This window comes from Anolis sagrei, chromosome 4 (genome assembly GCF_037176765.1).
Source record: "Anolis sagrei isolate rAnoSag1 chromosome 4, rAnoSag1.mat, whole genome shotgun sequence".
Taxonomy (NCBI): Eukaryota; Metazoa; Chordata; class Lepidosauria; order Squamata; family Dactyloidae; genus Anolis; species Anolis sagrei.
Genome location: NC_090024.1, coordinates 172,759,374 through 172,785,503, shown reverse-complemented (window position 1 = coordinate 172,785,503; position 26,130 = coordinate 172,759,374). Strand labels below are relative to the sequence as shown.

Below are 26,130 nucleotides of genomic sequence, written 5' to 3'. Positions count from 1 at the left end.
TGAATTTTAGCAAACCTAAATTCATTATTTATTTATTTATTTAAATTGTCTTTGCCTGTCTCTATTAAGTTCAATTAGAAGTTAGGCCACACTTACAATTAATGTCCATATAACAACATAGCTACAGGTCCACAATTAAGGAATTACCCTGAGGCCCAAGGACCCCATCCAGAAAGAGAGTTATGATTACAATCTATGATGAAAAACCATTTCAAACCACTAAGATCTCTTTGGACCTCCAAGTGTCACAACTACTATATGACTATTCTGTAATGGTCTGTGTTCAATTGTCCGATTATTTTTTATGCTTGTGCAAATGTAAATTGGGTTTTATCTTTTGCTTTATGTTATTTTGTATTTTTACACGTTATTGAATGTCTGCCTCACTATATGTTGTAAACTGCCCTGCGTCCCCAGGGCAGTTTACAACATATAGTTGTAAACTGGGGAGATAGGGCATGATAGAAAAAAAGGTCTTATTAATTCATTCATTCATTTATTCATTCTGTGATCCTTCGGGGCAAGGGGCACAAGCTATACCTTGCATGAAGGTCCCAGACATATGGCGTTGTCCCCATGCTCACCTACTGCTATCAAATCTAATCCAAACTGGTTGATGGACAATACTGTTCCTGTTTCACTGATGTTCAGTATGTCCCTAAAACTTAGTGACTAAATAGGGGTGGCATTGAATTCCGTCTCTTTAGAGCAGTGGATTTTGACCAGGGACTACTTTGACCAGGGACCACTCTCCAACATTAGTACCAAAAGGGTTATCAATCCATTTTGGTTGACTTTAGATTTGGTTTGGTTATTTGGGGTGCTGATTCAGAAAATTGCATTGGATAGACCACATCAGTTCTAGTTTCTGATACAGAACATATGCCATCCAGTAGTTATAATCTGCTTGCCCACAGAAACTCATATTTATAAATCTTGAGCTGATGTGGTAGTTGTAGTATTTTGTGGGTAGTAAGCCTCTCCCCTCCCAACATCTCAATTGCTTAGGCACTATAAGAGGCGTGTGTGAGACCAGTCGCTCTCGTTGCCGCTTGATTTTGAGCAACGATGTAGCAATGGTGAGATCGCGCACCATATTTTCATTCTTGTGAACCACTGGTGCACATCATAAATCCGGGACTGGCTTGGGAGCTGCAGTCCAACAACATCAGGACAGTCACAAGCTCCTCAATCTAACATTAGGGCAATCATGAGGCCTGAAGCCAATCACAATGCATTCAGATAATCGCTCACATCCAAATTTTGTTTTGATACTTAATGATCTCAGTAAACATGTTCCAAACTTTAGTGTTCCTGTGCAAGAGAAGATTAACTGTGACAGAACATGGGCAAGCCAAAGATATGGCAGAAAAGCACTGTTTCTTCACAATTATTGCCAAAGGATATGTTCAATAATGATCCTACAATCAGTCACAAGCCTTTTGCCATACATATTGTAATTGTCTACCACACAGTTTTATCTATGGCAAGCATCCTCAGAGGTTGTGAGGTCAGGAGAGAATGCTTCTAGAACATGGCCACATAGCCCGAAAAACCTACAACAATCCAGTGATTCCAGCCATGAAAGCCTTTGACACTACAGTTTTATCTATCTCAGCTAAAACTAAAGTCAAAAACTTTAATCGGGGTAATTGGGCATTGAAATCATCATATCAATATACAGAGTCTTCTTCACATTCTACTCATCATCAACAGCATCAACAAAAGAGTCAACTTTACATTAAAAAACAAACCAAATGCCTCCCTTATCAACTGGCTGCTGCACTTAAAGACAATCCATGCAGAACCTAGTCCTTGGAAGGTTGGTCCCAAGAAAGCATTTACATCAAGGGCAATTTTTAAAGTGTTCCACAGTAGTAATCCAATAGGAGTAGTGATATTCATTCATCACAAATTACATTAGACACAAACACTGTTAACTGTAGCAGCATCACTGTAATTTTATTTAAGCAGTATAACACAGAAGACAAAGCTGTGTAGCTGAATATTAGGTTTACAATGGCACACATTCACTCAAATAACACATTTACATTTGAAAGCATGGCCTTAAATATTATTATTAAAGATTACTGGGGTCACTATTCATTATTACTAAAAATGACAGTGGGACAAAAAAACAATGTGAGAAATCCTCTTGTTTTGTTTTTATTTTCTAAACCGAAAACATGTAAGCTAGTTAATTTTTTCTCTCAGACAATCAAAATTCCAATTGTCTGGGACATCAAATCTAAAAAAGCATGAAATTAATCTTCAAAAGTTCAGATCTGAGAGGCATTGCATCATTATTTTTGTTGGATATATTTTTGATCATAATGCAGATGAGCACCAAATTTAATAAAACTAAAATAACACAAGTTAAGTATGAAACATAACAGGATATTGCAAAGAGATTAGGTAGTTTCCTTCAGACTACTTACATAGCCCAAAGAAGAAAGACAGCAAGACCAGAAACGAAACAAATGACAAACCCACACGAATGAAAGGACACGATGTAAAGAAGGAATCAATTAATTAAAACATTGAACAGAAAATAAAAAGAGTACTCATAGAGATGTTGGCACCAAAACAGAAGAAAGAACCCAAAAATATCAGTAATTCCTTTACAGCAGATAGACTTTTGCTTTTCCACTGAGAAGAGAAGCACACGGGCTAAATTTAAACCAGCTGTAATGATGAGTGTTACAGTTGGACTGAAGGGAAGCTTACCTCATGAAAGTATACTGTGGAAACTGCTGTTGGAAAGATAATAAAAGGATTAACTGCCATTTTAGTGGACCATTTACTTTTCAATCAAAATGTCTCATGTACTTCCTGTTCTCAAGTAGCCTGAATTCCAAAATTCCTTTGTCTATTACAGTACATAGTAGCAAGGCCTGTCATAAGAAATTAATAATTTTACATGGACAGGAGCTTTTATGCACACGGACAGGGAGCTACTTGTTGCCAGCCTCCCTTGAACACGCTCAACGCAGATTTAGCCAGCAATTTTTGCTGAACAGACTGGAAAGATACCCAGACTCAAAGAAAGCAAGAATGTGCTTTGGAAGGGTACTGGAAGCAACAGGAGAAGAAATGTCTTTCTGACAGGAGAGGGAAGGGAAAGGGAATGAGGAACAACAGAAAGCCTGTTGATTCTTACTTACCCAAGTCTTTTAAACACACAAAACTCTGCAAATTATTTTTACATGGGGCAAGGATGTCAAAGTGTGTAAAATAATACCTTGTTTGAACTCATAATTATTAATTTTATCCAAAATTTTCAAGTATTACGGAACAAAAATGTATACTATAGTTAGTAATAACATTTTATTATATTCTGCAAATAAACAGACTCCCAAGTAATGCTCATTTCAAATAGGTGAGCTCAGCGCTTAAGATTTTGACTTCAGAACATTTTTTCAACTAATGCTGAAAGAAAGATGCTTTTAACAGCCCAGAGTCATAGCTTACTTCAGTGGCAAACTCAGGATCTTAATAATGCATTCGTTATTTCAAATATTTAACCCTCTTTTCCCCTCAACTCTCCTTTTCTAAACGAATACACCTAGTCTTACCATAAACTCTTTCACAGTCGGCGCAAAACTGCACAGTCGCTTGTGTAATGGCTGGTCCCCAATTATTATTGGAATACAAAGCACACTCAAAATACTGAACTGAAATCATTCATTTTTCAATACAGATTAACACAATGACATCACGATAGTAATCTCAAAGCATTCCTCAACATGAATTACAAGAACTGGTTTGTGCAAAACATCTAACAGCAAAGGTAACATTAGAAAACTGCCATTCAAAAGCTGTCAAAGACACAGTTCAAAGAATATGTGGAGAGTATTTCTTGCTGTGCCTAGATTTCTGTATCACATCTTTCATCAGTATTTTAAAAAACTATCTGAGCTTCTTTAGCCTGAAAATAAAGTTTTAAACGGGAAGAGAAAAATGAAGAAAATTTGGTTTAAAAGATTTTTAATATTATACATTGAACTTGGCTGAGCAACCCAGATATTTTCAGTTCTAAATTTCTAACACTAAGAATAAATTATCTTTTCAAAAAAATTCAAATAAACCAAATATTTACCAAATCTAACTTTATGCAATTATCTTTGCTGTTTTAGTATGTTAGCTAGTGGTAATTTTTGTAATTAAGAACTTTCTTCATCTTTCTAGAAAGTAATATAGTTGATAAGAAAAATTGTGTGCCCTGTATTATTATTATTTTACTGTCACAAAAACACAGTATGACACAGCAAACAATATATATGCTGGATTTTGTATCACGAAATCACAAATCAAACCCTTCCCAACATATTATTTGATATATAACAAAATTAGTACACAGCAAACAAGGTCACTGTGCTGGCTTTAATATTTGATCACAAGTTGAACACTTCCCTAATGTCTAGGATTATTATTATTATTATTATTATTATTACTATTACTGGTTTGTTGTAGGTTTTTTAGGCTGTATGGCCATGTTCTAGAAGCATTCTCTCCTGATGTTTCACCTGCATCTATGGCAGGCATCCTCAGAGACTTAACAACCTCTGAGGATGCCAGCCATAGATGCAGGCAAAACGTCAGGAGAATGCTTCTAGAACATGGCCATACAGCCCAAAAAAACCTACAACAACCAAGTGATTCTGACCATGAAAGCCTTTGACAATACATTATTATTATTTCTGTTAAATAAGCATTATTCACTACTTATAGCTCACACATCAAATTACTAGGGCTGAAAGAAACAATACGCCTCCAATCTTCATAACTCAAATTATTAGGTAAGAAATCAAATAAAGAATGTCTAACATAAGAAAGTGAAACTACTCATAAATAAAAACATACGTACATATATGGTAGATTGATTCCTATATACAGAAAAAAAGCAGATGCTTACTAATGGACACCCATCAACACAATGGCATCTTCTTTTGCTACCTATTCCCGTGTAGCACTACCTAAATACCTTCCCTGGAGAGTTCTCTAGCACTTCCAAAGAGGACTTGAAGATGCACAATATACTGCAGGAAGGGAGAAGAATTGCACCCTTCTCAGATCCACTGAAGAAAATAGTTCTGTCCACACAAATAGTTCTGTCCACACCATTTTGCTTCTTCACACAATCCTTTATGTATCCTTGGATGTGCCAAAAGATAGAGATAAAACTGGCACATCCACACCAACACTTAACATGGATTGAAGGCATCTCAAAAACATGACATGCAAATGACATATGGTGTGCACATGTTCAGAAGGACGTCTTAGAGATCTTACCCCAGAATAAGCAAAGGTGTGTGGCGTTTTGAAAAACGTCTTCTATTGTGCATCACTGTGCCCAGGTACAAACTACATTGTACAGCAAGACCAATCAAGTGACAGGTGATCTGCACATGCACACTGAAGCAGGGGGAATTGAAAAAAGAAATCCTCCACAGGAAATGGGTTGGAGACTACCTCTCCAGACCTGACCCTGAACAGCTGCACGTTGGCTTTGCTTCATTCTCTGCCACTTACATCTCACATTATTTGGTCTGTCTAGATGTGCCCTATGGTTTCATAGGAATATACAGTGGGCCCGCCATATCCACAGGGGTTTGGTTCCAGGACCACAGATATGAAAAAAGATCATGTCCAATTGTATTAAATGGTGGTAACATTAACACTCTCACACATCTTTGTTCTCACCAGCACCATTAAATATGGGGTGTGAAGATTCTCAGTTGGCTAAAACAGCAAATCTGGATCCAAAAGTCCTGCCATATTGTCATATGAAGATAAGCAACCTACCAGGCTTCTCATTCAAAGACTCTGCTAAGTAGGCAATGTACATACATTTCCATAGTACTGAATCAACAGTGGCATATAACTTGTTGTAAAATTATCATATCGTACATCACTTGAGTTGAAAACCTTCAAAGGGTATGCCTCTCATTTCTGAGGCCATAATATGTGGTGGGTATTCCTTTTTACAGAAAGTATATCAACTGTACTCTAGTCAACACACCCTATATCTCCGTGTACTCCATCTTGATGACATTTTGATGAGGCAACCCAATCTGCTGGTGTGGTTATTCTTTTGTAAGCAATACTTTTGGGGCTGCAAACAAAAGTTTCATATTTCACAGCTGGGTTTGGAAGCTCTGGCCAATCTTGTCTTGTTGTTATCTATTCTATTCAGGGTTTCGTATTATGGATGCTTTCAGCATGTGGAAAGCCAATTGCTAGTCATTAGCTTTTATTTTAATTGCCCACATTATGGTAATAATACAGAGACAACAGTGTCCCTGAGATGTCTTCTTTGGAATTATTATGTATCTGAAAATGCCTGGTTTGAAAAGAAAAAAACTTTATTGGTCATCTCAAAACTCTTGATGCTGTTGTTTTAAACATAAAATGAAACCCACCCCCCTTCAAGTAATATTACATGCTCAATTTTAATTGTTAATAAATGCTAGGATTCTCTTCCTTTTCTGTAATCTGTCATTTCAAAGGTTTCTGCTCTATTGGGATACCGTTCAAAAAGCAGAATGAAAAGAATTTTCATTAAATGTGCTTCTTGATTTAAAATGTTGCCTGGGGCACAAAACCCTCTCCTCATTTTATGTCAAATTGCTGCAGGTTACTTTGATCATCTCATGGATGTTTCAGAGGCTACTTCAAAAACAAACCACCGCATTAAATGTTAAGCTTTTTGATGAGGGCAACAAAACATTATTCGCTGACATTACCTTCATAATTCAAGCACTTCCTCTCAGAAATACGATTATTCCATCCATCCTCCTCCCCACTGTTCCCCCATGGAAGCATCACAGACCAATATAATTGTAGTGGAAATATACTCTTAGACAGCAAAGACTGGAAAGGATTCAGAATATGTTTCCAGTCCGATTCTGTTTAGAAATATAACAAAATATGTTAACAGTAAAACACAATAATTAGATTTTGAAGAATATTTTTAAAAGGAGGGGACCTCATCATATTTCTAGTCAAATAAATACATTCCAGACTTACCATACATTTGTTTGGTTTTTCGCCAGAATGAACTCTCATATGGATCAGCAGTTTATATCGGGCATTGAAAGGCTTGTACCGACGGACACAACCTGTCCAGAAGCAAGTGAAATCCTCCCCTTTCCGTTGATCAATATGTGTCTTTTCTATGTGGCGGACCAGTTCGTCTTGTTGATCATAGGCAGCGCTACAGTCAATCCACCGACAGGCCTGTTTTCCATTGCTGGTGTCCTGCTCGTCTCCTTCACTCATTTGAAGAGACTTTGGAGACATGGAGGGATGTAAATGTGAGAGCGTCGCTTGACTTTGGTTTCGTGCCTGGTGTAAATGATAAGGTGGTGGCAGCTCTTGGTGGTGCTGAAAAAGATCTGAGGAAGGGGAATATTCATCCAGTGGTTCTTGTTTCAAAAAATTCACCTTCTGGTTGCTAAGTGAAGTATCCTGCTGAGTAGCACTAGCACTGTTCGTGATAAAGCAGCGGCTTCCATTTTCACCCGGCTGCTGCATTGGCGGATGGTCACAGTCCAATCGGGTGATTTCAGAGGAAACAGGCACAAGGCATACAGAAGGGGAAGGAAGATGGCAATGGTTTCCAGGGTGGGAGCAAGACTGGGGGCGAGAAGGTTTCTGTGCTCCGTGGAGAGTAATCTCTCCAGGAGAAGAGGAAATGCCTGACGAATTAGTCCGCAGTCCATTCACGCAGGTAACCAGTGACGTCTGTGACGTGTGAATGATAGTTGTAATATCAATCCCATCGGCAGAAGACGGCAGCATGGAAAGGCATCTCTTCTTCAGGTTGTTTGCCTGGTGTCTGCTCAAATGCTGAGGGCTGCTGAGTGACACTGAGCTCAGGGAGGAGCAATGTTCATTATTAAACAAGTATGATGAAAGTGAATTTGTAAGGCCATTGTTCATGAGGTCTATTTCAGGATGGAGGTTGCCCGAGCTTCTCAGTTCCATTCCTTCAGCAATGCCTCTGTAGGCGGAAACCTCAGAAAGTCCTTTATACTGGCTTGGGTGCTCTTGTTTTATATGATGAGTAGTGTGGCTCCCATTCATGCATGCCGTGGTAGAGTCTGCTGACTCGCGAAAAGACGGAGGCCTGCAACACAGTTTTGATTATCATCACTAAGTGGAAAGGCATTTTTTACTATTTACATGCAAGATACAATTTTTATTAGAACCCTTACTTACCTGAACATTGTTTTAATTCATGTAGATATTAATTACCTTTTTGACCCACATAATAAAATGCATTTGAAAAAAAAACATAAATGCTTTTTAAAATATGGGAAGCTTTTTGTATACTAGTTTCCTTTACGCAGTGTAACGTACCTGTGCAGCCATTTTCAAAACAATGTCCTCGTTTTGCCTTTCTGACTTATGGAGACCCTGAGACAAACTGATCGTAGCATTTACTTGGCAAGATTTGTTCGGGGGGGGGGGGGGGGGTTGCCATTGCTTTCCTCTGAAGCTGAGAGTGACTTGCCCAAGCTCACCCAGTGGGTTTTCATAACCCAGAGGAAATTTGAAGCTCGATCTCCTAGAATTCAAAACACAATCCTCCATTCCATGCTGGCTCTCTTAAAACGACAGGATCCTTTTAAATGTCTCTCTGGGTCTTGTGTGGGAAATGAGGGCAAAATACAACTCATTAGCTCTAGCCACATTTTCCCAATTATACACAGTTTAGTAAAATTACATGAATCAAGAACTCTTGGAATTTTACTACCATGTCCAGGGAAAAAAAACAAGTCACACTTTCAAATTATTTAACCCAGAGCCATGTTTGTTTCTTATTTGAAAACAACAGAACAAGGCATACATTTTTTTCACTCTGAGCAGACTGTTCTATTTCTAGAAGACAATAAATAGCAGAAAGTATGGAACGTTAAAAAAATGCATCCCTTAAGATGCAGCGTGACATCTGATAGTATAATATTCTACTACCTCATTGTGTTTCATGTGCAAAGGCATTACAGGGTGAAATTCAATTACAGCAGGGGTTTTCAAACTTTTTAAGTGAGGGGCCAGTTCACAGTTACTCAAACTGTTGGGGGGGGGGGGGAGCAAACTATAGTTTGAAAAAAATGAACTGATTCCTATACACACTGCACATCTATAATGCAAAAATAAATAAATAGATAAATAGACAAAATATTTAAAATGAAGAACAATTTTCACCAACATTAACTTACCCATCTTTCAATGGGAAGTGTGGACCTACTTTTTGGATGATGAAATAGTCACATTAATTAGGATTGTTGTGTGCCTTCAAGTAAAATCATACCTAAGTCTAAAGTTTAGGGCCGGGGCCAGGTAAATGACCTTGGAGGGCCTTAGTTTGGGGACCTCTGAATTACAGTATATACTCAGGTATAAGTCAAACTTGTGTATAAGTCAAGGGCAGGGTTTGAGGCCAAAACTGTGGATTTTGCTTAGACTTATGCATAAGTCAAGAGTAAGAGTTAGTAACAAGCAACTCTTTTCTCTTACTTTTAAAAATGCATAAAACTACATACTTAGGAAGAGCTGAAGAGAAGAAGGGAATCTCTTTAATACACACATATATATTCCTAATTAACCCTAACAGACCCCCATTATGTAAAAACACAATTCGTGGTTTCCAAAAGGACATAAACTGAGTCATTCACTTGACTAGGAAAAAAAAGAAACTGGGAGAGCATGTCTCGTGGCTGAAAAACTTGAGAATGCACATTGAAAAGAACTCTCTCAGGTATTTTCCACACATATGGGCAGCACATTGTTATATAATATCAGTAACGTGGTATGGGATACCTTTATTTTAAAGATACTTCTACCTCAGCTGCGTGCCATCTTTCAAAGGAATATTAGTAATTCTAAAACATGCCTAGGCAAACTTAAGCGGCTGAGGGGGAAAAGGAAAGGGCCTGAGGCTGTTAGGAATGATGGGAGTTGAAGTCCAAAACACCTGGAGGGCTCAAGCTTGCTCATGCCTGTTCAAAAATGTCACAAAGAACCAACAAAATGAGGCCTTCTCATAAAATTAGAAGGTTTGGCAAGATTTTGTCCTTGATTTGCGACAGGTTTACAAGTCCGTATCTTATGGAATAAATGAGAGCATTTTTAGAATTTTTATTCCCATTGGAAACATTCCTCTCTTTCCATTGAATCTCCACATTCAAGCCTTTCATCTCTAGCATGATGACTTGTAAAAAAATTCTATTTCAAATAATGTTTATGACTTGGCCAGAATGTATTTTTTTTATAATATCTTAATCCTTTACACTTCTTCTGATAGTAACCAACACACCTGGCTTTTACAGGTGGAACAGTAAATACACATTTATTAACACTTCTTAAAAGTGTGTCTATAAAATATGAGGCATAGCAGTAAAATGAAGAATGATGTAGTATAAAATATTTTCCTGACAAGTATTTGGAACAACCGACACAGCTTAACTCATCGCTTTACAATGCATTTTGAATTCCAGTCCTATTTTTTCACAGTATTTAAATCTGTTACTAGATTTTTAAAAATCGGCTCATTTCTGAGTAAAGCTTTTTAAAGTTGTGGTGGCTAGCCAGCAGCCCCTCGAAGCCCTTCACTGTCCTTAGAAACAGGAACTTTTGAGCCTTTGGCCGTTTTAGTATATAATCTGCCCTTATGGTCCCGGAGGGAATTTTTAAAACACCTATACTACAAACAGCACAGACCCCACAAACTTTTAGAGGCCTCAGAAAGAAACAGAAATAGCAGTCTTGCCGATTTCTGTTTCTTTTTGGGGTCCCTAAAATGTGGTGCTACATCTTCAAAATTTATCAAAACACACCAACCTAAATTTATTTGTTTGGTTGCATGCTTACAAGACACAAGACAAGCATCTTGAGCTCTGAAGATTACCTGGGAAGGAATCCCACTGGAACATTGCAACACATCAAAATACCTGGGAGTTACTCTGGACTGTGCTCTAACTTATAAGAAGCACTGCTTGAATAGCAAGCAAAAAGTGCGTGCCAGAAATAATATCATACAAAGCTGACTGGCACAATCTGGGGATCACAACCAGACACAGTGAAGACATCTGCCCTTCACTTTGCTACTCTGCTGCTGAATACACATGCCCAGTGTGGAATACATTCCACCACATAAAACAGTACATAGGGCTCTTAATGAGACATGCCACATTGTCACAGGATGTCTATGCCCTACACCGCTTGAGAAATTATGTTTAGCGGGTTTTACATCACCTGGCATCTGTTAGGAAGTAGCAGCCTGTAATGAAAGGTCCAAGGCATTGATATCTCTGACCCATCCTCTGTTCAGATATGACCCAGCATGCCAACGCCTCAAATCAAGAAATAGCTTCCTAAGATCTACAGAGATACTCACAGGAGCACCTCAGCAAGCAAGAGTCCAAAAGTGGCAGGTCAAAACCCGGAACTTCAATCAGTGGCTGAGACAAGATGAGAAACTTCCCTCTGGGCACACAGAACACTGGGCGACTTTGAAGGTGCTGAATAGACTGTACTCTGGCACCAAAAGATGTAGAGCCAATCTTAAGAAAAGGAGCTACAAAGTAGAGTCTGCAATGTGGAGAAGAACAAACCACAGACCACCTCCTACAATGCAACCTGAGCCCTGCCACATGCACAATGGAGGACCTTCTCACAGCAACATCAGAGACATTCCAAGTGGCCAGCTTCTGGTCAAAAGAAATTTAGCATAATGCCAAGTTTTTAACTTTGTGGGGTTTTTTTCATACATTATAACTGTATTCTCAATTTGCTTCTGATACAATAAAAAACTTACATAACTGTGAAATGCACTATTATTGTGCAGCATGCCCTATATCGTGGCATGTTGCAATCGGCAAAAGTATGATAGCTGGGACCCTACACTGGTTGCATACCACAGGTCAGAATTCATGAAGGGAAGACGTGCGCAAGACAGTGCAGCAAGTGAGAGACGCAGCTGCACTGGCTCACACGTCCTGCCCTCCAGGAGCCCCAGCTCCTCCACTGTTGGAAAGTGGGCGGGGGAAAGCAGAAGAAGAGGAGAAGTGGGGGGGGGGGGGGAATCCGGTTCCTGCTGCTCTGTTCTCACTAGTAAAAACCTTCCCCGGCTGTCCGCACATTTTCCGCCGTTCGAAGAAAGGAGCCCCAGCAGCTGGGAACAGTCCAAGCGGACTTCCCTTTATTAATTCTGATGCGTGTTGCGCAACTAGTGTAGGGTTCATAGGGTCCCAGCTATCATACTTTGGCCCTACAATCCACAAAAAATGCATTCCTACAATAAGCCACTTTAAGACAAGAATCTCATTTAACAGATCCTACCCTTAGGGTTGCCAGAATGGTGTAGTTTTTTCTTTTCTTTTTAAGAATTGGACCACAGCTCAGGAGACCAGGGTTCAAATCCCTGCTTTGCCATGAAACTCACTTGCAAATGTTGAGCAAGGATTCATTTTCTTGGCCTCAGAGAAAGGGAATGGCAACACTTTTTTGAACAAATCTTGCCAAGAAAACCCTGTAATATTACGATCACCATAGATTGGGAACACAACAACAAACCTGTCTTTAGTTGATTTCAATGAAGTGGGTTACGTTTGCAAAGCTGATTTGTGAGTTGGGTGGACAGGTGTGCTTTACAAAAACATGGGATGGCATCACAGGGAGGGATTCTTGATGCACACGCAGAAATGTAAAATTATGAGATATCTGAACAAGTGAGAGAGGAAACCAACTCTGAGACCTCTGAAAAACACTGATATTTGCCCTGTGTTCTCCTAGCAACAGAGAAAACAGCAAACCTACAGAATTTAGGCCAAGCTTTAGGAATAAAAGGAATTACCTCAGTCACCTGCTGCTTTATAGCACAATAGTGTCTCTCTCATGTTCTGTGGCATTTAATCCTGCGTTGTTCTGGGAATCTTCCCTGAGACAAAGTTGTAAGGAGTTCATATTTCGTAAGAGAGTACTATGATCCTCTGTATAGAGCCATCTGTCATTCCCTCATTATGGATTTTTCAAAAAGCTCCTGAAAAGATCTAAGCAGGGTCTTCTCTTCCTTCTTTTGTTTGCTTCAACCTCAATTATCTTTGCATCATAATTGTCTTCAGTGACAGAATAAAACCAGCTTGTTAGCAGTGAGCACCATGTGGATTCATAATGAGGTCAAGATGGAGTTAACAAATATATATGTATAAGAAAATCAAAACATCAACATTTCCATGACTGTGTTAGAGTTCTTTTCTCAGTGCTGTGTTGATGGAAATTTGGATTAAATGGTTCTAGACAAAGACAACTTATTAATCAAAATATCTCAAATAAAAGCTGAAAAGTTGAAAGGATTTTTTCTGTTTAGATTTTCCAAAAGGCCAAAATTGTTTCATTGTTTGGGAAAAAAAGTAGATTGTTTACAATGGACCAAGGAAGAGACAATCTGACATGTACCCACTCCACAAGCCTTCAATGCTTACTCCAAGTCTTTCAATAACTAGGGAACTTCTACAGATATTAGAAGACAAACGTTGCAAAGATGAGGAGAAAACTGAAGAGAAATAATGGAAATCCACTTACCTAATGTTTCATTTCAGCCAGTGACTTTTCTACAAGGCTCGACTACATGGCCTTCCAACTTCAGTAGTCTCTGATTCATATAATGAAGCAGACAACTAAATCCAGTGTTAACTCTACATAGAGCAGAGCCACTGAAATTAATATAATTCAGGAGTTACGACTATCCTAAGCCACACTAATTTCAATGGCTCTGCTGAAACTGGGACTTTTGGTTTAGCCAATACTTTCAGCTCATAGCAAGTTAATTCAACAACCCATATCTGTTTAGGAGAGCATTTGATTTAAAACTCAGAAAAATCTTATTTTACAAATAAATTAAACACTGAACTTTAAACTTTTCCATAATGAATAAAGACAAACACTGAAACAGAAAACTTCCATTAATGCAACAGACTGTATTAAAAAATTAAAAGATGCAGCAACCAAATATAGACTTTTTCACATGACTATGCTTAAATGAGGTTGCTGTCTCCCTCCAATTATTACTAAGCAAGACTACCAATTTGACTTTAGTTTACACTTTCATCGATTGCTGTCAACCTTTAATATCTTTCCAGCTTTGCTGACAAAGATAGCATGTTGTTATTGCATATGAGTGATAATTTATTTCAGCGGCCAAGTATTTCAACTGAGACAAACATTTCTAGGGGCTACAGCTAGAGAAGAAATAATTCATAAACTGAGATTTTTTCTTCTTCAATTTATTCCACAGTCTCCATCTTGCAAGATAGTCTGCCTATACAACTAGCCGTGTTTCCCGGATGTTTCATACTATTGTAAACCTTCCTCGATCCATCAAATGTTGTACAATCTGATATGTGATTTAAGCTACCTCAAGAACCGCAGGTACAGAGCCTAGTGTTTCTAATCCCAAAGATCAAATGAGACATGAATGGGTTGAAGGCAAAAGAAACAGAGGCCAAAGTGAATGCCAGCAGATTCTGTGTTCTCAAAACTGGCATGCTACAATTAAAGCCTACAGAAATATTTATAGGAAATTTTCAGCAGTTCAAAACAAAGGACTTTTGCCACCCCAAGCCCTGATTGGCTCAGTCTAGGGTCAGGTAGGATCTACATGTTGGTTGGATGAGATGAGCCATCTGCCACTGCTGTTGATTGGCTCTTAGGTCTGGTGGGAACTTTAATAAATTGTCACTGCTCAGTTTGAAGTTTTGTGACTGTTTCTTGGTCTTCCTCTCATGGAGGCATGAATGCAAGGAATGTTAGTAGGGTTTGAGTTAATGGGTACTAATAACTCTGTTCCTGTTTGCCCAAAGTAAGACAATGAGTCTTGTTTAGTTAAACAATGGGTGCAAGAGTGTTTGCATGATTCAAATGAGTTCTTAGGGTCTGCCCAGGTGTTGGGTAACTTCTGTGAACTTTCAGTCTGGATCCATTATTAGATACACATAACTATTGTGAAAGAATTATATCTCCTGTCTGGAGGAATGATGAGATTTGCCCTGATATGTGTATTTGTGCTTATGCAGGTTTGGTAGATCCAGGGTGAAGGTTGCCTGAAACTGAGTTTTTGGGGGGAAGGTCATATGTGGGCTCCATATTTTGGTGCTCCTATAGTTGTGGATTTGGGGGTCTGTTTTGTGGTCCCAGTGTTTCAATAACACATCTAAGCCTGAAGCAGAACTCTAATGAATGCAAAAGCTTTTCAATAGTCCAGTAATAATCAACTGACAATACTGGGGTTTTGAGTCTTCTGTGGCTAGCAATCCTCTGAAGATGCCAGTCAAAGATGCAAGTGAAACATCTGTAGAAAATGCTGCTAGAACATGGCCATGCAGCCCGGAAACACACAGCATGCCAATGATTCCAGCCATGAAAGCTCTGACAATACAATTTACAATACTGTTCTGCCAAAAAAACATTTTATATTCAAGCTTTACAATCAAATACCCATGATGTGTTTTATTGAAATATGTAAACAGCTATGAATATAACCTAGTATCTATTGTCTGAATAAACTACTTCATCCAGATTCTCACTTCTCCACCTTCTCCATGTAACCCAATCATCACTTATGCATATGGATACTGCATGTTTGGCAGTGAGAAGACAAGGGGGGGGGGGGGGAGGGGGGGAGAGAGAGAAGCAACAAACAAGTTTTGTGTTTGATTAATCTTAATCACATTTTTGGCACATTAAATCCTACCAGAAGTTGTGATACATGGAGAAAACTGATTAAGACATGCAAAGATATATTGTAGTACCTTTGAGACTAACAGAGAAAAAAGTCAGTAGCATTACTTTTGTATATTTCATTCCATGTATCTGATGAAGAGTTTCCAAAACTTTTGCTACTAACTTCTTTCTCAGGGCCCTTCTTTGGAAACTAACTCGAGATCAGGGTGTCCACAAAACATACATCCACATATGGGCTGCAAACTCATATAAAGTCAGAAACTTCATGTTTTTAAAAACTCACCGGAAATTCCGGTTCAATCTATAAAATCCACTGCATCTGATCAATATATATTTCATGCAAAGCAGGAAGCAAAGACCAAAATGCAGAGTGCTTGTGAGCACAGGGCTAGTGCTGAAGCATTTGGTGGAAAAATCAAACACACAGCTCGGATGGAAGTTAAACAAACACCTCCCTCTGAGAGGAAACCACAATATTCACATGGGAATGCTCATTTTTACTTTCTTCCTCTGCCCTGGTTTTGTCCAGTGCTGATGCTCACTGAACAGGTTGCTTCTTATCACATCTCAAAAGGTGTGATAAGAAAAATATGGATTGATTTGCAATCACTGGATCTCTGTAGACTCTGTCTCAGCTTCATGCCAGTTTCTGGGATGCCTGTGCTGGCACGTCGCATGGAACCAGTTTCTTTAATCCACATCCTGACCTGGTTTAAATAGCTATGTAGAAGCAGCCTTAGTGAGTCTGAAAAGTGGCACAAGATCCCTTTACAAACTGATCCAGACTAATAAAGCTAGGTCACTGAAGATTAATTAAATCATAAGTTACTAACCACTTCGATATATATGACGGAGTAAATTTATTTGCTGTTGCTCCAAAAGAATAACCCAAATCAATAGATTAAAATTGATCTAGCATAACAGCATAAATATTAGGAAAAATTTCCAGATATTACTTGCTACTTCTAAACAATGAAAAAACTCACTTCTGAAAGTGGAGAAATCTCCTTCATTATGGGCTTGTAAGGAGAGGCTGAGCAACCATTTATAAGCATTTTGTGAATTGATAGAGGGCTGATGGAAACAACCATGGTGGTCCTTTCCTCTTGGATCATAAAGGAATCAGAATTTGAAGCAGAGGCTTTTCTTTGATACTTGAGAGCTGTACAGAAATTGAGGGTCTGTTTGAGGTATGGAATGCTTTCTCTGACAAGTTCTAGTTTGTGAAAGCTGGTGACTAGAACTTCTGATTCACACCCATGATGGAAGTTTTCAGAGCTATGACAACTTTCAAAATGAGAAGAGCACATAAGGCAATAAAAGGTGAAAACAATACCTTGTGTCTGAGCGAGATAAATTCAGCTGACTAACATGTAGGAGTCTTTCACAAGGCAATGGGTGGTCTCGGGTAAGTGAGTTTCCTGAGTGGATGAGCCGGTTTTGTCTACACACAGGCCCCAAGCCATTTGTCATGTCCATGTCCATCATGTTATTCTTCTCAGATATCAAATTACAATGACTGTAGGCACCATTCACTGTTAAAGAAAAGGGAGGTGGGAGAGAAAAACAAAATAATAAGCTCTTCAACAAGTCTGTTCCTTCATCTCCATTATTCCTCTCAGCAAGCTCTATCCCCAGTTAGTAGGCAGCCTCATCAAATCAGGGGAGAATGCAAAGAATTTCAAATTAATCAAGATTTGTTCTCAAAGGAATTTTCCACCGTGACTTACTATTGTTGTTTTTTATTATATCTTGGAAATTGTAATATTTCATACAGAAATTGCTTTTACAAGGGGAAAGATATTTTGAGAGTAGGAAAACCTCTATGTGGTGTTCTCTTTGACCAAAAAACCTTGGAAAGTCCTTATTAATAATGTGTACTAGTTTTTTGAAATATTGTTCTGCTTTTAAGTTGATATTAAAAGCATTTCTAGTTCATGTTCCTCCCCTCCCTACTAACCAATACCAACTGGATTTCAATTGCTTATAAACAGGAGTGTGCTTTTACCTCGTATGTATAATATGTTTTATTCCAGCACATAATTTTATATTTTGTGATGTTTTGATGTTATAATTTAATATGTTTATGGCTGCTTTTGTTTTTGTACTACGATTTGTTGCTTTGGTTGTTGATTATTACTAGGTATATCATATTTTTGTTGTAAGCTGCCCCAAATCCCTTTTGGGAGAGGGGGGGGGAAACAAATAAAGTATTATTGCTATTATTATTAATGAAAGATAAAACTTTGCAAAACAAACAAATGGTTTAGATTTCATGGATCCATTTCTGAAACAATTCTTTAGTAAGAGTGCATCCACACTGTAAAATTAATACAATGTTGAGATGACTTCAGCAACCATAGCTCAATGCTATGAAATCATGGGAGTTGTCATTTTACAAGCTTTCATTGATAGAATCATAGAATCAAAGAGTTGGAGGAGACCTCATGGGCCATCCAGTCCAACTCCCTGCCAAGAAGCAGGAATATTGCATTCAAATCACCCCTGACAGATGGCCATCCAGCCCGTTTAAAAGCTTCCAAAGAAGAAGCCTCCACCACACTCCGGGGCAGAGAGTTCCACTGCTGAACGGCTCTCACAGTCAGGAAGTTCTTCCTCATGTTCAGATGGAATCTCCTCTCTTGTAGTTTGAAGCCATTGTTCCGCGTCCTAGTCTTCAAGGAAGCAGAAAACAAGCTTGCTCCCTCCTCCCTGTGGCCTCCTCTCACATATTTATACATGGCTATCATATCTCCTCTCAGCCTTCTCTTCTTCAGGCTAAACATGCCCAGCTCCTTAAGCTGCTCCTCATAGGGCTTGTTCTCCAGACCCTTGATCATTTTAGTCGCCCTCCTCTGGACACATTCCAGCTTGTCAATATCTCTCTTGAATTGTGGTGATAAAGAGTGTGGATGTCTCACCAAACTACAGTTCCCAGGATTATATAGCATTGACCCATGAAATATAACCTATAGCATCTAGTATTCATTGGTGGTCTCCATACAAGTATTAACCAGGGTTGTTTAGCATCCAAGATCAGACGGGATGAGGTTCCTTTATGGCAGTGGTTCTCAACCTGTAGATCCCTGGGTGTTTTGGCCTACAACTCCCAGAAATCCCAGCCAGTTTACCAGCTCTTAGGATTTCTGGGAGTTGAAAGCCAAAACATCTGGGGACCCACTGGTTGAGAACCACTGCTTTATTGTAATTGGTACTGCAAGAAAAATAGCAGCCTACTCCCCATAATATTAATGGTGTTCCTCTTTCCTGCTTGTACAAAATCCCTCTTTGATTCTGACATATAAGAAAAGAGGACAGAAATGTCAAATTCAGAATACTATTTTACAAAGTCAGCCCACCAGCAATGGGCTAATGTTTTCATCATACTTTCATTCTGGGTAGGTGTTCTACTATAATGTCAGTTCCCTTTTATGTCAAATTGTCATTAAGAACATGCTAACCATATTTTTGTTGTTGTTGTTCATTCGTTCAGTCGTCTCCAACTCTTCGTGACCTCATGGACCAGCCTACGCCAGAGCTCCCTGTCGGCCGTTACCACCCCCAGCTCCCTCAAGGTCAGTCCAGTCACTTCAAGGATGCCATCCATCCATCTTGCCCTTGGTCGGCCCCTCTTCCTTTTGCCTTCCACTTTCCCCAGCATTATTGTCTTCTCTAGGCTTTCCTGTCTCCTCATGATGTGGCCAAAGTACTTCAACTTTGTCTCTAGTATCTTTCCCTCCAGTGAGCAGTCGGGCTTTATTTCCTGGAGGATGGACTGGTTGGATCTTCTCGCAGTCCAAGGCACTCTCAGCACTTTCCTCCAACACCACAGCTCAAAAGCATCGATCTTCCTTCGCTCAGCCTTCCCTAAGGTCCAGCTCTCACATCCGTAGGTTACTACAGGGAATACCATGGCTTTGACTAGGCGGATCTTTGTTGCCAGTCTGATGTCTCTACTCTTCACTATTTTATCGAGACTGGACATTGCTCTCCTCCCAAGAAGTAAGCGTCTTCTCAGGTGCAATAAGAGCAAGTGAGACATGATAATAAAATATGTCCTTTTCTGAAAAAAAGCAAACCAGCCCCCCCAAAAAATGAGAAAAAGAAGGGGCTGCAATGAATCCATTATTCCAAAATAATACTATCAAATGCTTTAAAAGCCTATTCAAAAATTATGGGAGACAAAATGTGGATATTGTTCAGTTCCTGCTTCCAGTCTCTTAATTTGGCTAGCAGGAGAGACAGATAGTTTACATGCCCGAGGCTATATTTATTCTTTGAAGGGAATCTGTGTATGGACATTTATCCTATTATTGAAATGTATCAATAACAAATTACAGTAGCGTCTCACTTATCCAACATAAACAGGCCAGCAGAACACTGGATAAGCAAAAATGTTGGATAAGAAGGAGGAATTAAGGAAAAATCTATTAAACGTCAAATTATGTTATGATTTTTACAAACTGAGCACAAAAATATCATGTTTTACAACAAATCAACAGAAAAAGCAGTTCAATACATGGTAATGTTATGTAGTAGTTACTGTACTTACAAATTTAGCACCAAAGCATTGCAATGTATTGAAACAGCTGTGGATCCGGGTGGGAGGCAGACCGCATTGGATAATACAGAACGTTGAATGAGAAGGCCGGCTAAGTGAGATTCTACTTACAAGAATTTGCCTATGATTTATTTATACCCAATATTTAGAATCATAGAGTTGGAAGAGACCTAATGGGCCATCCAGTCCAAGTCCCTGCCAAGAAGCAGGAATATTGCATTCAAAGCACCCCTGACAGATAGCCATCCAGCCTCTGTTTAAAAGCCTCCAAAGAAGGAGCCTCCACCACACTCTGGGGCAGAAGGTTCTGCTGCTGAATGACTCTCGCAGTCAGGAAGTTCTTCCTCATGTTCAGATGGAATTTCATTTTAGAGGAATCATAGTGATACCGATTTGTAAACAAGCAGTAAATATGTATAACCAAATCTATAGTTATTCTAGAGAAACTAAGCCACCTAAATGGTATGACTAATTCAAAATCCATAGCCTGTTGTATTTTGTCATTACAGTTCAGATACTTTCTTCATATTCACATTCGAAATACAAAATATGAAACAGGCTTTCCTTAGACATATACAGCTATAAATTTAACCAGGACCAGAAATGAGGCACATGATAAAGATTCAGGCCTTTGTTTCTCCTCGCCCCAAACATTTACCCAAAGAGATGGAAGGGAAAATTAATCTAGGACTTCCAGGTAATAGGAGAATTGTGGGCAAACAAATTAATATCAGTAAAGGATTAAGTGCTATGACTCTTTATTACCTTTCACAGTATTAAGGTCAAGTAGCCTTGATTTTCAAGACTGTTTTAGCTTTTGATTTTTGTGGTATATGCAGGTTCTATTATTTCTGATAAAATTAGTAACTGGAACTTCATATTGAGATAAGACTGAATGAAAAGGGTGAATGGTTTTTTTAAAAAAAAAAGATTTCCTGTTATGCATTAGAATTGTATCCATTAAAAACAATGAATAAATAGCTGCAATGACACACACAATTGCAATGACTCACATTCAAAACAAAGATAGATTTGAAATATTTGCCTAGTATACTTAACTATCCCCAGAGTTTTTTGTGGCTTTTGTGGTGTCTGCCAAACTAGGTCATTTGCTTATTCTCACTGTTTGGAGACATCATACAGAATGCACCTATGACACGTCTAATGGAAACAACATTTTTACTGGCAACTAGCAGTGCAGTATCCTTTCAGAAACAGACTTTGCAGTAACATAGAATTTAGAACTGAGCATTTGTAGACAGAAACAATACAGTCTTCCTTGAAAACTAGAAAGTAGGGCTGGGTAACCACGGAAAAAATTGTTTCTAAACTCGATTCATTTCCAGGGGGCGCTAGCGTTTCCAAATTCTAAATACTTCCGAAATTTTGAGATTTCAACATTTCGTTATTTACGAAATTTCGTTAATTTTGAATCGATTCGTTAATGGCAGACGCAATTGCGCAATATGCTAAAAAAACCTCCAAATGGGACAGGGGGAACTTCTGAAGCTTCCCTCGCCCTCTGTTGTTGACTGTTGGTGTGATAAAGCAAACAACAACTATAAAACTTGCACCAAACATGCGAAAATAATTACGAAATAATTACGAAAAAAATACGAAATAATTTCGAAATAATAACGAAACAATAACGAAATAAATTGAAAAAATTGTTTCGAATCTAATTTACTCCTCACACTATTCCTGCATGGCTCAATATCGGATCGTAAGCTAATTTAAATACGAATTAATAACGAATTACGAAATTAACGAACGAAACCGCCCAGCCCTACTAGAAAGGTATGTAAAATAGTATCACTTTCAGCCATTTTAAATTGAAATTCTAAAAGGGAAACATCACTTCCCATTGCATATCCTCATCAAGAAAGGACTGCATCAGACTCCATAGGAACTCTGGCTTCTAAATGATGACACTTTCTAATGTTTAACCTCATTTCACACTGCCAAGAGCCTATTTGGTTCTATAAGAGGTTGAGTGGTAACCTTAAGGCAACACTATAATGGAGTTTTTCTAGGCAATTTTTCCCAGAGGCCATTTGCCTTTGCTTCTTATGACACTGAGAGAGTGTGACTTGCCCAAGGTCTCCCAGTGAGTTCTCATGGCTAAGTGGGGATACAAACCCTGACCCCCAGAGTCCAATGCTCAAACAACAACATCATAATTGATCTTCCTGTACATAGTACTATTTAATTCCAACTAACACTTAAGAAGAATCACATATGGATTGTCCTGTAGTTACATAAAACCTTGTTGATATGAACACACTTGTCAGTGACTGCTGTCAATATCAATCACGTGTTCTCATTCAGTCCTAAACTATTAACAAGACAAAAGACACATTTTATTGTTGAGTGCATTCTAATTTGGGTTTCTAATTTTCAGATTCATACCACATGCATTCAGACAAAGATAATTGTCTGGGCAGTGTTTATGCTATCTTTCATATCAGTATAGTCATAAATCCACTCTAGATTTAAATTTGAATTTTAAAAGAACTATCCAAGGTACTAAATGCTCTCACTGTGAAATATTTTATTGCTAATTTAAACAAAATGAAGCTTAATACAGATAAAGGATAAGTTCTATAGAGGATCTAATTTACAAAAAAAATGAACACTAATTAGTTCAACTTGAACATTTTTATCCAGTTGCTCTTAACCTGCCTTCCAGAATTTAAGCCATAGATCTCTTCCCAGATGTAAATACTCTTGACATATAAAGCTATTCCTTCTCCTTTCCTATTTGGTCTATTTCTCTGAAATAGGTCATGCCTGCTCCCCACCCCACCTACCTATTACCATATTTCAGTCATGAGACTCATTCCACCAGATTTCGTGTTAAGAGCACAAGTTCATCTTGTTTATCATGGTCTGTCCCCAAGTTATGAACAAGATAGGTTCTGTAGGTTTGTTCTTAAGTTGAATTTGTATTAAGTCAGAGCAGGTACATTTTATAAGTGTAACTCCAAATAGAGAGAGAGCAAGAGAGCAAGAGAGCTTTGAATAGAATAGGAAAGGGTTGACACCACTGTAATGTTTGTTTTGTTGTCTGATTTCACATTACTTTCTGTCACTGTGATAATTGGATTTTGAAAAATCAGGCTTGATATGGAAACAAGGATTGGTGAGAAAGTTTCAGTGGAGACACACTTTTCCCATGATAACTTTTTCAGGAGTGAATTTCCCTTCCTAGAGGTAGATTTCTCTCACCTGGTGTCTCACCTCTGTTGTTAACCCTGATGCAAGTTGGATGTTTGTAACTTGGGAACTGCCTGTATTGGTATATAGACATCTAAGACTATAGATCATTCCTTCAAGCTATTTATTAGGGGTTTTATTCATCCCACTCTTCTTCTAATACTCAATTCTCCCAAAGTTTCTTTTCAAATCATGAATGTTAAAACTCTAGTAGTAACAAAAGATGCAATGAATTAATGGCATTTTAAAAAAATAAACTAGATATAGATTTGTGCATGTGTTGTCTCAGACCAGTGATTGTACTCTTGCTGGACAAAATGAACTGTTCACAGGAAGAGGCCACAGATGAATATCACTGACCATACAGAAAATCATATGGACTCAGTTATCACAATGTATGAGAAACAAATAATGGGTTCAGTCCAGAGGAAATTAGTTTCTCTGCTGTCATATTGCCTTTCTGAACAGATTTTTACACAGAGCAGGAGAGAGAAAGCAATAGTTTGGCTTTGAAATTATTGCCAAGGAATGGTAAGAACAAGACTTGGATGTTACTTCTAGTGGAACGGATATGCAGTTGTTTTCATACTAGTACACACAAACTGGCAAGAAGAGGGGCTGTTCATTAATTGAAGCAGAGTGATTGGGAACAATGTTTTAGCCATATATTTCAAGAAATTTGGAAAATTCCCTTTGTAACCTTACAACTCCTGTATTCCAACATTACAACTGGGATGACATTGAGCAGTTGCTGACATACAATTGTTTCCTTGCTATAGCCCTTTTGTTGAGTGACCCTATCTTGCTATTCGGTGAAATAACAGATCTCTGTATTCTCAACCTTTAGGAATAAAATCAGGAGTGGGCTCTTCCCTTTCCCAAATCTCCATAAGATGCACATACCCATTTCCTGGATTTGGTTTTCTTGCCAAATCAATTTATACATAATGTATTTTATGTTCCTAAATTAACAAAGAGACTTTGTTTTTTCTATTTATTTGTTTTTGTTGTTTTTTCTATTCTATTTATCTATCTTATTTATTTATTTATTTACAGTATTTATATTCCACCCTTCTCACCCCGCAGGTGACTCAGGGAGGATTACAATGTACATATACAGGCAAACATTCAATGCCTTAGAGACACAACACATATAGACAGACAGTCAGAGGCTATTTAACAGTCTAACTTTTTCTGGTCACCAGGGGAGCTGTGGCTTCACCATCCATCTGCGACACTGATTAAGTACTTCCACATTCTCCGCATGCTTGCTGATCTTTATGGCCTCGTAAATTAGTTAAATTAGCCTCCCCACAAAGTGGTACGTAAATTTCCTACTTGACAGATGCAACTGTATTTCGGGCTGCAAAGGTCGACGACAAGCTACATACATTTGGTCGGAAGCTCACTCCGACCCGGGCTGGCTTTGAACTCATGACCTTTCAGTTAGTAGTGATCTTGAAAATATCTGGCACCCAGCCAGCTGCACCAATGTTATCTATCTATTTATCTAAAAATTCAATTCCTTCCCTCGTTAGGGTTCTTCCCCCAATGGCTACTATCTTTTAATTTTTTTACAAGTTTAACCACATTGACCAAATATTCACATCATCACAATTCAGCAGATAGAACTCAACATGAAAATGTGAAAGTACAGTAATTGTGACTGAAATACACAATGTATTTTTCAGTAAAACAGAGTGTTATCTATCAAATATTATATTAAATATTTTTATATGATAACATGTCCCATTATATAAATTTGCATTTTATAAAGACAAGTTTTCTCCAAGTTGAATCATGGTATATAGGTCTTTGACTTAAAACTTAGCTGAGAGAATAACATCTCATGGAAAGTTCCAACTTTAGTAGGAGTGGTAGATTGAGTCGCATAAATTTCTGCACTTCTGAAGCCACTAGAGAAAATACTGGATTTGCACGTACAACTGTCGAAGTAATTGTGCCAAAGCAAACATTTTCACCGAGGAATGTTATATGGATTCAGAGACCTCTGTAGAGATTAGCACCATGAAATGATCTGGTAGCTTCAAGGAAATATAATGATAGTATGATGTGTATCAAGGGCCTTTCCCCCTTTCCCCTTCCTCTCAAGTTTCTGATATTTCAACAGAGGAAAAAGCAGAAACCCTCAGCCAGAAACATCTTAAAGCAACCATGAAAACCTCATTTCAATAAATTGAAAGCCAGATACCCTAATGGCATTGGATCATGTCTGATCTTAGAAACTAAGCAGGGCTAGCAATAGTTCGTATTCGGTGAGAGACTGCATACCAATAACGAATACTACTGCTATATTTCAGAGGAAGAAATGGGAATACCATATCTAAATATTCCTTGCCTTTAAAAACCCTATGAAATTCATGGGGTCATAATAAGTGAACATATATACAGTAATTAAAATCCCAGTTCTTAAAAAGATACCCCTGACTTTCCAAAACTTGCCAAATGACTAAAAGTTGCCATGGGAAAAACATTTAAACACTGGTGAAATACTTTTGAAGCTACTGACTTAGAACCTTGCCACATTGGGATATACTTCATTTATATCAGTATGCATCCTGTATTTTTTTAGGACTGGATGCATA

At 38.3% G+C, this 26,130-nt stretch overlaps 1 protein-coding gene across 5 annotated transcripts in view; it reads right to left on the bottom strand.

Moving 5' to 3' along the window:
- GLIS1 (GLIS family zinc finger 1) overlaps positions 1 to 26,130 on the bottom strand; it is a 220,509-nt gene that overhangs the window by 113,494 nt on the left and 80,885 nt on the right. For 4 of the 5 annotated variants that reach the window (XR_009631356.2, XM_060773532.2, XM_060773530.2 and 1 more), the window contains exons 3-4: positions 17,084 to 17,282; positions 7,030 to 8,131 (exon numbers count right to left, since the gene is read on the bottom strand). Coding sequence is in view for 4 of the 5 variants with exons in the window: in XM_060773532.2 (XP_060629515.2) it covers positions 7,030 to 8,131; positions 17,084 to 17,282 (1,301 nt within the window). In the remaining variant the exon portion in view is untranslated. The remainder of the gene's footprint in view (positions 1 to 7,029; positions 8,132 to 17,083; positions 17,283 to 26,130) is intronic. The other variant, XM_067467878.1, reaches the window with a different exon arrangement.